The 12,661-nt window shown below is 37.1% G+C and overlaps 1 protein-coding gene across 3 annotated transcripts in view; it reads right to left on the bottom strand.

The window, feature by feature from the left end:
* Nucleotides 1–105: 105 nt before the first annotated feature.
* The window catches only part of LOC126972881 (protein yippee-like), a 73,303-nt gene continuing 60,747 nt past the window's right edge, over nucleotides 106–12,661 (bottom strand). For 2 of the 3 annotated variants that reach the window (XM_050819993.1, XM_050819992.1), the window contains exons 3-6: nucleotides 11,316–11,490; nucleotides 9,991–10,034; nucleotides 8,077–8,185; nucleotides 106–6,225 (exon numbers count right to left, since the gene is read on the bottom strand). In XM_050819993.1, the coding sequence (XP_050675950.1) occupies nucleotides 6,136–6,225; nucleotides 8,077–8,185; nucleotides 9,991–10,034; nucleotides 11,316–11,477 (405 nt within the window). In that variant the 5' untranslated portion in view covers nucleotides 11,478–11,490 and the 3' untranslated portion in view covers nucleotides 106–6,135. The remainder of the gene's footprint in view (nucleotides 6,226–8,076; nucleotides 8,186–9,990; nucleotides 10,035–11,315; nucleotides 11,491–12,661) is intronic. The other variant, XM_050819994.1, reaches the window with a different exon arrangement.

The raw sequence follows: 12,661 nt of genomic DNA, 5'->3' as shown, positions 1-12,661 counted from the left end.
TATATTTTATAGGTATCTACTGATCGAAACATCACTGATCGATTATAACAAAAAAGTAAATTATAATCTTGAGGGGTAATATAAGTTAGAAAAACAAAAACAATATTAATACGAAAAATGTTTTATTACGCACTTATTATTTCAACCAAATGCTTACGACTTCGCCTACAGCATAATGAATACACATTCGTTAGAAGACGCCACGTACTTACAGTATCGTTACTTACGCTAGGGAGATACAAAAATAAGCGGGTCTGTCGTGACGTGATCAGGGTACCTACTGTCTAGGGGTTGCCACCTCGAATATTGAAAAGTCCCTGTTTCGTAAGGCAAAAAAAAACTACACTTCGAACGTAATATTTGTAAAACTTATCGCTAAATAAATTAAATCTGCTTACAATAGACAGTACAAATATGATGTAATACAGCAAAATAAATAAAGTACAGCTTAAATTATTTATTGATAGTTTTCCGCGCGCGCTTCGACTAGATGCCGCCGATACCTAAACATAATACCTAAAGACACGCCACAAGTTAGGATATCATCCTCACCATCTGGATGTGTGATGGTCCTCCACAGTGCGGTTTTCAAGGAGCTTTCTTCCACGTACTACAAAGCTGTGGAATGAGCTTCCTTGTGCGGTGTTTCCGGGACGATACGACATGGGTACCTTCAAAAAAAAGGGCGTACACCTTCCTTAAAGGCCGGCAACGCTCCTGTGATTCTTTTGGTGTTGCAAGAGATTGTGGGCGGCGGTGATCACTTAACAACAGGTGACCCGTACGCTCGTTTGTCCTCCTATTCCATAAAAAAAAAACAACAGCTCCGTGAATGCGGTAGTTGAATATTGTAATATATCTTATTTCTTTTAGTAATTGTTCACTCAGTTTAGTGAAACTGTTTGTTGAGGCACAAACTGGCGTTTTACTTCGGATAGTGAATAAAATTTAATAAAACATCTTATAAATTACTTGCATCGAGACTGACGTAGGTACGCTGAATACGGCGTATTATTGCTGCCTTATCTATTTATATTTAAATGATATGTAACAAATTTTTTGACACTATTGAAGTTACAATGTCGGTAATTAAACATTAAAAAAAAACGAACGAACAGATGAATATGTATTTAAAGAAAATTAATCATTCGATTCTTCTGACAAAAATCTTTTGCAGACTAACAGAAACAATACTTACTTGTCTCACTCAATAAACTTCTATTGTCAAATAGTATAGAATTTTCGTATGCTATACGTTTATTGAGCCCAAAGTACAGCTTAAAACACAATCAGAAGTATTGTACTTGTACAATTGAAACAAGTATTCAATACGGTGGCGACCCCTAGTACTTTCGCTTTATGACACAACTATGAAAAATGCACCGTCGTCTGTGTGTCGCGGCTTTGAATAATTAACACTCCAAGACCGACATGTAGGTACTTCAACATTTACAGATATTAACAACTTTGGGGTCACTTTGAATTAAAGAATTGAATTAATACAATAATAGATACATATCTGATACAAAAATATCTTCCTTCTTCGATTATAAATACGTCTGTGATGTAAATGGAGTCCGACATACACAAAACTCACATTCAAAATTCAATTCATTTAGTCGGTTTACAGTTGTTAGTTTTATAGCAGTGTTGTCACACCCAAAAATGTCAAAGTACCCTCACCAGGTGCTTTATACAGCTACCGAAGCCTACATACACTAATCTCGACAACAACCTCCCAATAAACTAACATTAAATTCATTCTCCTCAAATACTGATCGCATCTCAACAATGGTCCAAAAATATCTAAGTAGCACTCCTTAACGATCAAGTAGAAAAATATTTCGAATATGCCTCACAGAAATCTAACATTTTTTTTAAATTTTCTCACTTTAAATGTCACATTGATAATAACTTGTGTTACAGGAAAATCTAAGAGTGTTAATTAACTACAGTTATAATACAATATGAAATGGCTGCATAATGTTCAAATTGTCCAAGAAATAGCTTAAGTTTTTAATAATTTATTGCTGCGCTTAGGAAAATTTGAATTTACAGAATACTCTCAACTACGTAAACTTATAATTTTGCCAATAAATTTAAAACCTGAAATAAATTTAACGCATATAGCTTACATGTATTAAACCAACGTGAACAATCTCGAGCGGTTTTTAAAAAAAAATTCAATAACCTTAAAAATTGCCAATATAGAAGGGATTTAGAAATGGCGGACTGTTGTTATTTACTAGCGCAGTCATGTTCATACTGCTTGACCGTCCTGACCGTAAATAACTGCCGCATTTTACAAAACGCTTTATTACTTTAGCGGTTTGTAACATCTTATTCCGGTATGATGAATTACCCTTGAAGAACATAATGAAAATAAAGGTTTTTTATCGATATAAAACATATATCCCTTATAATAATGTATCTTAGTTGAGTTAAAGTCCGCACGAGATTCGTCCATTGGGCGATATTCATTGAACATTGTGCATCAGCAATATGACTATAACCATATGATATAAAGTCAACATAAAGTACAATAGACACGTGAACAATGCGTTGAACCTTATCATAGTACAATACAAAAGACGTATCTGTTTGATATCACATTACGATTTAGCGTCTGAAGGCTTACAATTAAAGACAACTGGTGCTTCTAAATAATTTTGACGACCAATGACCAAACATTGATAAGCATCGAAATAATGCTAAATTGTATTTATTTTTTTATATATAACTCGGCAACTGAGATGAGATAACAGCAGTTCCAAATAGGTCGATCACGAGATATTACACGAAGAGAAAAAATCCGATGTCAGATATACAATAACATTTCTATTATTGAAGCTTGTAAAACACAACATATATGTGTTTTAGATACAATACAACGGCACTGAAGAGCACGCCATATGTGTTTGAAAAAGTCTAAACGCCTATAACGTGCTATGCCGCACAGCTATATTAGATCTTTCGAAGACTAACAGAAATAGTGACTGACTTAGTTTTATGATTCATCAAGTTAATTTAAGTAGGCCATTTACTGCATTACTGAGAGAAGAAAATTTGAACGAATTCTTATTGAAAAGAATACTAGGATAAAGCGATAAGACGAACTGAGTATATATTACATCGAGATAAAATGATGAAGATAAGAGACAGGAATAGAAGACATTTGAGTTTGCCAAAAGTCGCACTAGGCACCTCTATATTCCCCTTGGCATGGTGATTTCAAAGGATACTGGTATATAATTACAAAGCTAGTTAATAAATATGAGTCTACACTTTCTCTATTCAACTTCTTTGCGTTTATCATGGAATACCCCATTATCTCGTTTCAAATACCTCGTTATTCTGTACTGCAGCCAGTCTTATGAAGAAACACCACATCAAAAGTTCTCGTCAACCAAGTGCCTTTACAACACAAAACGCACAGTTGACTCGACTCGACTCAACTCAACTTACAATCATCACAGATAGTTTCCTTTGAGATGCGAAATCTGTGAGATATTTAGGCCTTTGATTAACAGATATGGCGATTAAATGAATTAGAATAATTTAAATATGAAAGGGCCAAAATAAGGGTAAAAGGTATTGTAAAGTAACAAGTGGATTTGTGACATTATTGACAAATTGACATCAAATCGTTTGAGAAGTTTGTATCGCGGAAAGATTTAACACAAAAGAAAATTAAAACACACAGATTTATAGAAATAAATTTCAGCAAGCCATTCCATATTAAAAAGTATTCTTACAAACAAATGTTACAAAAACGTCTTTTACGAAAAATGTTTACTAATAGAATCTGAAACACTAATATAGCGATATAGTTACACACGAGTACACATTAATGTAAAAATAACGTTGAACGCGCATCGTACGCCCATTTTAAAGATTATATTAATCAGTTAGTGTATATATAACGTATTACTAGTGGCAGTTTTTACGCACAAACATGTCGGCTAGCTGTTCTCATAATATATTTTTTGTGTATTAAAATATCGCTTTATGTAAACTTCAGGCTGCATTTAGTGCTCCACTGACGGTCTGCGCCGACGTCGGTCAGGCGTAGCTATAACTATGAAAACATATGAACGCATACAGTCCAGCGCTGATGAATCGCTACGCGCGTATAGCTACGTCACGCTGACAAGAATTGTCGGTCAGCTGACGCGCTATGGCGATATTATACTGCAAGTGTACACGCGCAATCAAGTTTGCTGAGCACTAAACGCAACAGCATAGCGCGTACGGACACACGCTACGCTCGACCGACGTCAGCGGTGACCGTTGGTTGAACACTAAATGCAGCCTTAATGTTAAAATTATATTTTTATACTCATGTCATATCACAATATTTATAATTTTCCTACAAGTTATGGCTTTATATGCAGTGTACACAGTAATTTAATAGAGGAAGTTATTCAATGATACTGTCTTATAAATAGATCCGTAAATTAGCTTATTCGAATGAGAATAAATTTACCCAAAGAAACAGACAAGATATTAAATCGTTGAAGAAATACTTTATGGTTGAAATTTTGTATGAATAGGTTCTAAACGATATCTTAGCACACAAATAATGCTACACATGGGATTCTTTTCTGGTGGTACAAAACTTTTGTGAAGACGCCAACGGCTTAGTCGTACAATACTAAACGTTGGTATATCGTCGATATATTGGACGTTTTATTAGTTTCAATTATGTCATTATCACTTTTTGACTGTATGTGACATAATAACATAGAAAACCATGTAAAATTACTGATAAATATTCGATAATTTATCGAATCTCGATCCGGTTATAAATTCGAATATTCAATTGATAGAATGCTCATGGAGTACCATTTTGTTGTATAACTACAAAGCTCTTGTAATGAGATGTATCAAAATATACTACATAGACCAGATACGTCCAAGCTACACACAATTAATTTATCATGACGCGTAATATTTTCTATGAAAAAGCATTGTCAATTGTCAAAAACAGTATTCCTACGTGTTTTGTGTGAAAACAGTCTTGGTACTTTAGATGCATGATTTTAATGTAACTAAACTCACTGTCAGTTATGACTGTTATAGACTACTTAACAGAATAAACGTAATCAAAAACGATGTTAAGTAAATATGGCGCGCCATCGTAAATATCGGTATGATGTTTAACGCAAAATACACATTTAAATGGAAACAATAAATGAATAATAAAACCTCTAACTGCCCACTTCGTATATAAAACATGTTTTCGATCACATCGACACCTACAACCAACTATCACTTGTTTTAAAATAACATTGTAAATAATCTATTCCGAACGGAATAAGAACAGAGGAACAGTCGTACGAACTAAAACTAAAAATCAATTGAACGGCGCAATTAAAATGGAATTTATTTTCCAAGACTAGTTTCCTCTGAAAAGCAAACTGTACAGCTGAAATTAGGAACATACTTCTGACCTCTGAGCAACTCTTGAGTTCGTTCAAGAAAAAAAATACTATTCTAACGCGTACTTATCACAGGTTAAGGGGGATAAGAAGTATTAGTGTTATCTTCGATATAAATGACGTAACTAATACAACTTAAACTATCCGCGCTGGGCGAAAATTAATGTTATTACAACTAAATATAACTATTTATTCTAAGCCCAATGCCCTACGCTGGGCGGTTGAGATCGATAACTTATGTATAACGTCAAATGGCGGTGCTCAAGCTGAAGCCGCTTAAATACTCATTTTTCCCACTTAACGGCAACTTCTACTAAATAATTCCTTGAATTGGCTTCAAGCAATGTTTCTGTTACAAGCAATTGCACAATTAAGTGCAAGTAGAACTAGTTTGAATACAATCTGCCGTTACGTAGGTAACGCGTGGCAATCGTCGAAACACTCGAAACACTTCCAATAATAATTGATTTACATGAAAAAATAATCTCTTGTTGCTGTACGATCGTCGCGCGCTATGAGGTTGAGGCGAGTGGACTCGCCCGTGACGTCATCACGAGGGTTCGAGTCGCCGCGGCGAGAGCATGCTGCTTAGTTCAATAAGTTCACATGCTGCGTTTACACTGAGCACGGCCGCACTGTAGCCAGTAATTGACGAAAGCAAACAGGTCACAGCACTATAGTCCGAGCACAAGCCCTAGTCCCACCCATTCTCTTTCACCATGTGAGCCAGTTCTATTATGAACTTGCCCTCTTTGTATTTTTGACTCGATTCGAATGCGTGTTCCTGCAATAAATAAAATAGAATTATATTATACATCAAAAATAATGAAAAAACTTATATATCTATAATGCCTTCAGGTGAAAGAATCCTTCCGTAATACCGCAACTGGAGATGAGGATTGCCATGTTACAAAAAGTAAGTACTAATGTATTTGTAATATTAAGATCATAATAGTTCTTCGTTGCTTTGTTTTCATAGAGGCCGAAAAGGTGCCCGGATCTCTTGTTGGTAAAAAGTTGGTGGAAATTGAAACGACAGAGCAACTAGCGTGTGAGACACTTTTCTACCATCCGTTTAAGAGCAAACCTCTCCACGAGAAAGGAAGAAATAAAGTTATTTATATAACGAGTTCCTGTATAGTATAGTCCGTCTCTCAATAGTGTAAATAGTGTCGATAATATAGATTAGTTGCCACCTCCACATAGTTCCACTACCGGTCCCTTGGCGTCACTTGTTTCATACAGTTTTAGTTTATTTAATCCATCGCCACACGGCATCCTCACACTTGGCCGATTATAGTGGCCTGTCCGTTTTTAAAAGCTTCGCCGACCTTTTAGGTGGGTGTACGTGCTTTGTTGAAGGCGCCGACACACCGCACGTCCTAAGCCTTGATTAAATTTCCATTATACGTATCCTCAAGATATAATAAAAAGAGCGCCATTTTCATTAAACCATAACATCAATGCAGATCAGTTTTATCTTACTGCAATTTGCCATGTTTCATCTTTAATATATATAGCTAACTAGCTGACCCAGCAAACGTTGTATTCCCGATATTAAAATCGCGATGCAAAAGTAACTGTTGATCGTAGATGGGTGAAAATTTGAAGTTGTGTGTATTTTCGAATGCTGACTCATATGTCAAAAAATAAAAAAATAATATTTCGTGTGGACCACCCTTAACATTTAGGGGGATGAAAATATATATACAATAGATGTTTTCCGATTCTCAGACCTACCCAATATGCACTCAAAATTTCATGAGAATCGGTCAAGCCGTTTCGGAGGAGTTCAAAGTTTAACACCATGACACGAGAATTTTTTTATATTAGATTACGTGACACGTCCTTTGTCCGCGATGGACTCCTAATAATGGGGAAAAAATGGGGATTACTTCATTAGTGCAGTCTGGTCCAACTTGAGAGTTAGGATAGTTTTTATTTCGATTTGGGACCCATAATTATTTTTATTTCCTATATTTGTTTTTGTACGCAGGATTTGACAGTTCTGCTGTGAAACAATTAAATTATAACAACAAGGAGGATATGTTACAAAATAATTCTTGATTCCAATCATAAATTAATGTGTAAATTTGTTTCATTGTATGCTACAAAGTGCAAATAACCGCCAACCTATCGCGCCGATACGAGTGATGCTAAATGCGTAAAAAAACATCAATTATCGTCGCACGTGGGTCGCCGTCGTTCTCGAGGCAAGCGCGCAGTTTAATGAAGTATTTTCAACAAAACAATAACGGCCTTTCAAATAAAATTGTTATAAAGTTATACCTGAGAATAAACCAAGAATATGCAAAATGTTGACTATACCACTGACAATACTGTCAATACAGATAATTCTGAAGTTTTCCGAATGTCAAGCAGCCTTGCAAATAAACGCGGGAAACGTTATTATGTCCGAATAAACCAATCATAAGCAAAATGTCTATTTGTAAACATATATAACTTTATATCAAGTTTATTTGTAAGGCTTAAGTGTTCGCGTAGTGGTTGCGGTCAAGTAGAGATTACCCCTTTTTTATTTCTCGTCGCGGTGCACTCGCTCGTGGAGGTAGTTTTTCCTTTTGTCGCCTTAGTTTAAAGTAACACTGGTCATGGTGCTATTTGCTACACTCACATATTTCCAGCCCAGCATCGTCTTGCAACACTCGCAGTAGATGTCTGCGACGGCGTGCAGTCCCGTCAGTAACACGCGCTCCTCGGCAGGCCCGCACCCCACGTTCACTCTGTAACACCATACAAACTCATCGTTATTTCTCCAAAATTATTATTTTTTGAGCTGGTTTTCCCGATCCAAGTGACAGTGAAGTATTGCAACTGAGGCTGTGGTGACTGACATCACGTGATCCAGTTCGTCACCAGTGAACGAGCATGGACAAGACTGTATTTGATCACCCCACTTATGACATCATTAATTATTTTAAGTTATACGCAACCCATCGAGATTTATGAACTAAGGCTGAAACCAAGAATCAGCAATTCATGACAGTTACATTGTGTATTACTGCATTGAAATGTAGAAACCATAGACTTATAATATACATAGAAGAACAAAGCCTAAAAGAGAGAAGAACTTTTCTAACTGAGATACAGCAAAATAGAAAAGGAAATCGAAATTATTGTTACTGTAAACTATAAACGAAACAATTGTACCTTCCAGCTGGAAAGATTTCTGGGCAGAATTCACCCAGGCCGATTTTGATGAATAAGAATATGAACGAAGATAGAAATAAAATCTTGCGTTTTGTTCATCAACAATCTCTATGTTTACGTATCGATTGTACAGCCTACGACAACCATCAAGGGCCAAACTAAATTTTGGCTTGAAATTGTTTCGGTTGGAAGTTTTACGACAGCAAGTCTACATAGGGATACCTAATCTTAGCTAAATATCACCTTATAAGCTATGATTAGCTGATATTAAAGTAATATTAAGCTATTTCTCAAATCAGTTGATAAAAATAAAGATGCCCTTAATAAACTCGATAGACTCAGCATTCATACCATTTATAACTGTCCTAAGTAAACTAGGATTAATTAATGAACTAAAAATAGCTCAGACTGAATTAGATTCAAATAATCCGATCCCTTACAATCATCCAAGGATTTTCTTAATAATCCGATTTTCTGATAAAATACTGTCTCAACCGTTATTTAGGGGACTTCCTATTTTTGTTGCATGTTGCATACAACGCGAAATTGAAGATGTAGTGACAGCTATTGATAAAGTGATGCTGAGAAAGTTGAGTCACTTAGAGATAATGGATGAACCTATATCGCCCGCACATATTTATAGAGGGAATTCTGGCATGTATTGAAAATGGGCCAGGCCTAGAGTATAAAGAATAAGATCGTATGTAGTAAAACTTGGATAAAAGTGGAAGAAGCCAGCTGTGCCTATTCCTTTGGAGACGAATGTGATTGTATGAACAATAGAGTCATTTGCATCACCGCATTGAACGATAGCGGTAACGACACGACACTAGTATATCGCCAGCTTCCAAATCCATAGCCATTTCACCGTGACACCGCTGTGGCGCAACCAGTTGCCGCTACCAACAAAATATATACAGCTTCATAGGGAGTTACCTACTTAACTGGTGTCAAACATTTTGGTGGCGCGACCAGCTCGGACGCGTCATGACTTTGGTGTCAGTAAGGTAGACACCATTGGTAGCTTTCGGTGGCGAGACTGGTTGCGCTACCATGGTGTCCCGGCTCTTAGTTACAAAGCGCTTGTCTGCAAATATCAATATTTCATCCCGCAGATAGGTTGAAAAAAATGTATCAGCAAAATTTTCTACAGATCATTTTTGAAATGCGCATGAATACAAAAATAGGCCATAAACTTTGGCAGATCACAATTAGTCTTAAACATTCGGTAAATAATGTAACATAGTCTAAAAACACTGAAAAACATTTTCATACCGCGAATGTATATTATTATTCATAATTTACTGGTAATAAATTTCCATGAGGTGGAATTCGGCGAGTATGCGAACTTAGTCACGAACTTATGAATGTTACTTACACTGAATTGAACAAATATGCGCGGCCCTGGCTGCCTTGAAACGACTGAAAAAAATAACAAAGCAATTAAGATGAATCAGCGAGATATTGAGGGTTGATTAATGATCTACATTAATATTGTCACGACAATCGTTCACTGCTTTTCATCGACTATTTATTTTCACAATTAATAATTTAAATTATTCTATTATTTGCTTGATTCATTACATTGTTAATTGTAAAACGGTAAAAGCCAGATGTAGGCACACTCACTGATAATAATTTAAGACAAAATTAAAAACAAATTGAAAATTAGATAGTATGAGTAAAAAAATCGGACAAGTACGAGTCACACTCGTAGAGATAGGATTCCGTACAAAAATTTTTATGATTTAATTACAAATAAGTATAGTATAGTTTTCAGATTTTTCCCTACGGAAGCAAAATCTTAAAACTTCGATTTCTCCTTGAGAGTGTCGAAATATACATACGTTTTTTGCGGCATAAACGGCGGTATCTTTTTTTACGATAACATACTTTGATTATATCACAGCTTCAAGAGATTTTAGACCTGATTATATCGTTTTAATTTCAACTCGATACCTCCACGCGATTCTGAGGTAAAAGGTCTTGACAGACAGACAGCCGGATGGACAACAAAGTAATCCTATAAGAGTTCCTATTGAGGTACGGAATCCTACAAAACCGTGTGAGTAATAAATAAAATAAGCATGTAAAGGCGTGTTTCCAGGTTGAAATTACATAAGCTCCTGCGATTCGTCCGGTGTTACATGAGAGTCTGGACAGCGGAGATCACATAGCATCAGGAGACGTGCACCATGCTTTATTGTCTTCCTATTGCATAGAAAATACCGACACGAGCGAGCGGCATCGTAGTATTTTACGGTTTTCAAGAATCCTGAGCGCTGAATTATAATGGGCAGGACGTAACAATTACCATCAGCTGAACGACCTGCTCGTCTCGTCTCTTATTGTCATAACAAAATACTTTGGGCCACGTGACGATATTTCCGGCTGCCCTTCAAATGTAGGCACTAAAGCAAATAAAGGTAATTGATACGTCCTGCCCATTACAATGCAGTGCCGCTTAGGATTCTTGAAAAACCAAAAAAATTTGAGTGGCACTACAACTGCGCTCGTCACATTGAGACATAAGATGTCATGTTAAGTCTCATTTGCCCAGTAATTTCATTAGCTACGGCGCCCTTCAGACCGAAACACAGTAATGCTTACACATAACTGCTTCACGGCGCCGTTGTGGTACCCATAATCTAGCCGGCATCTTGTGTAAAGGAGCCTCCCACTGGTAAAACTAGTACTAGTTACCTTGGATATGAGCTCGTCGTGGCTCGCGAGGTGCGCCCGGCAGTGGATGCAGCTGTAGGTGCGGTGTGCGGGCGGCAGGTACGCCTGGAACGTCTTCACCGGCGTGCGGGCGGCGCTGCCCTCGCCTGCCACCCCGCCCCCGTTACTCACCGTCTCACGCATGAGTGCCTGCTAGCTACGAGGACCAACATACACTCTGCTTAGATACCCGCACCACGACTATCATGCCAATCGTGCTGCGCCACAACTGGGTATTTCGAATTTAATTATTCGACTTTCAAGTTGCAATTAGTGCTCGACCGACGATCAGCGCTGACGTCTGTCAAGCGTAGCTATAACAATGAAAATATATGAACGCGTAGTCCAGCGCTGATGAATCGCTACGCGCGTACAGCTACGTCACGCTGACGAGAATCGTCGGTGCGGCGTACGTCGTCGGTTCGCTGACGCGCTATGGCGATAATATACTGCAACTGTATCTACACGCGCAATAAAGTTTGCTGTCAGCTTAGCACTAAACGCAACATGGTGAGCGCGTACGGATACGTGCTACCGAGATAAGGAAAAATTTGGAAAAAAATTAAAGGTACGAAATCGCGCCGCCAATGTAGCACACAATCTATCACAACGTGCTTAACCAGTAGAACCCACTATTAATTAGACTAGTAATAGTAAGTGTGTATTAGCCATATGCTCAGTTTGTATTTGTTTAAATGCATGAATTCAATAATTTCCAATATACTCATAGGATTTTTATTTGACCGGTTTTATATAATAAATAAACCACCGGTGCCCCATAAACAAGGAATAATAATTTGAGTAACCGTTTTGGAATAATTTATTTATTAATTATTAATTTAATACCCGATACGGGTCATTACTAACTAACAAGCGCGTGCTCGCAATTCAACATCGGATAGTATGGCAAAGGCATAGAAATGATGACGTCAAATCTAACAGTCGCATTTTATTATTCAAATTCCCAAAAGAACTTTCCGCGATCCCGTATGGCGCAACAGTTGTGGCAAAATAAATGTAGGTCCGGTGTGCAACCGATGATATTCACAGACAATTATTCGTGTCCAGTCTCGGTTAGGTCAGAACAAAGTACGGAGTGACATATTAATGACATTACTGAGCGAGTTCAACTCGAGTTGGAACTTAAAATGTCTGCGAATATCCTTGTTAAACAAGTATCGCTTCAATATGAATCAGTCTGATTTAATAATATAGGTTTCCTATCAACATGGAACAATGAGCGTGCAATATGTCATTATACAAAACCAGTCATATTGAATCGATCCCCGTACGGTAAACAGAGTGTACACCCCCTTTAACTCATACTT

Source organism: Leptidea sinapis, chromosome 27 (assembly GCF_905404315.1).
Source record: "Leptidea sinapis chromosome 27, ilLepSina1.1, whole genome shotgun sequence".
In the NCBI taxonomy this organism is placed as follows: Eukaryota; Metazoa; Arthropoda; class Insecta; order Lepidoptera; family Pieridae; genus Leptidea; species Leptidea sinapis.
This window is presented reverse-complemented; position numbering and strand designations above follow the sequence as displayed.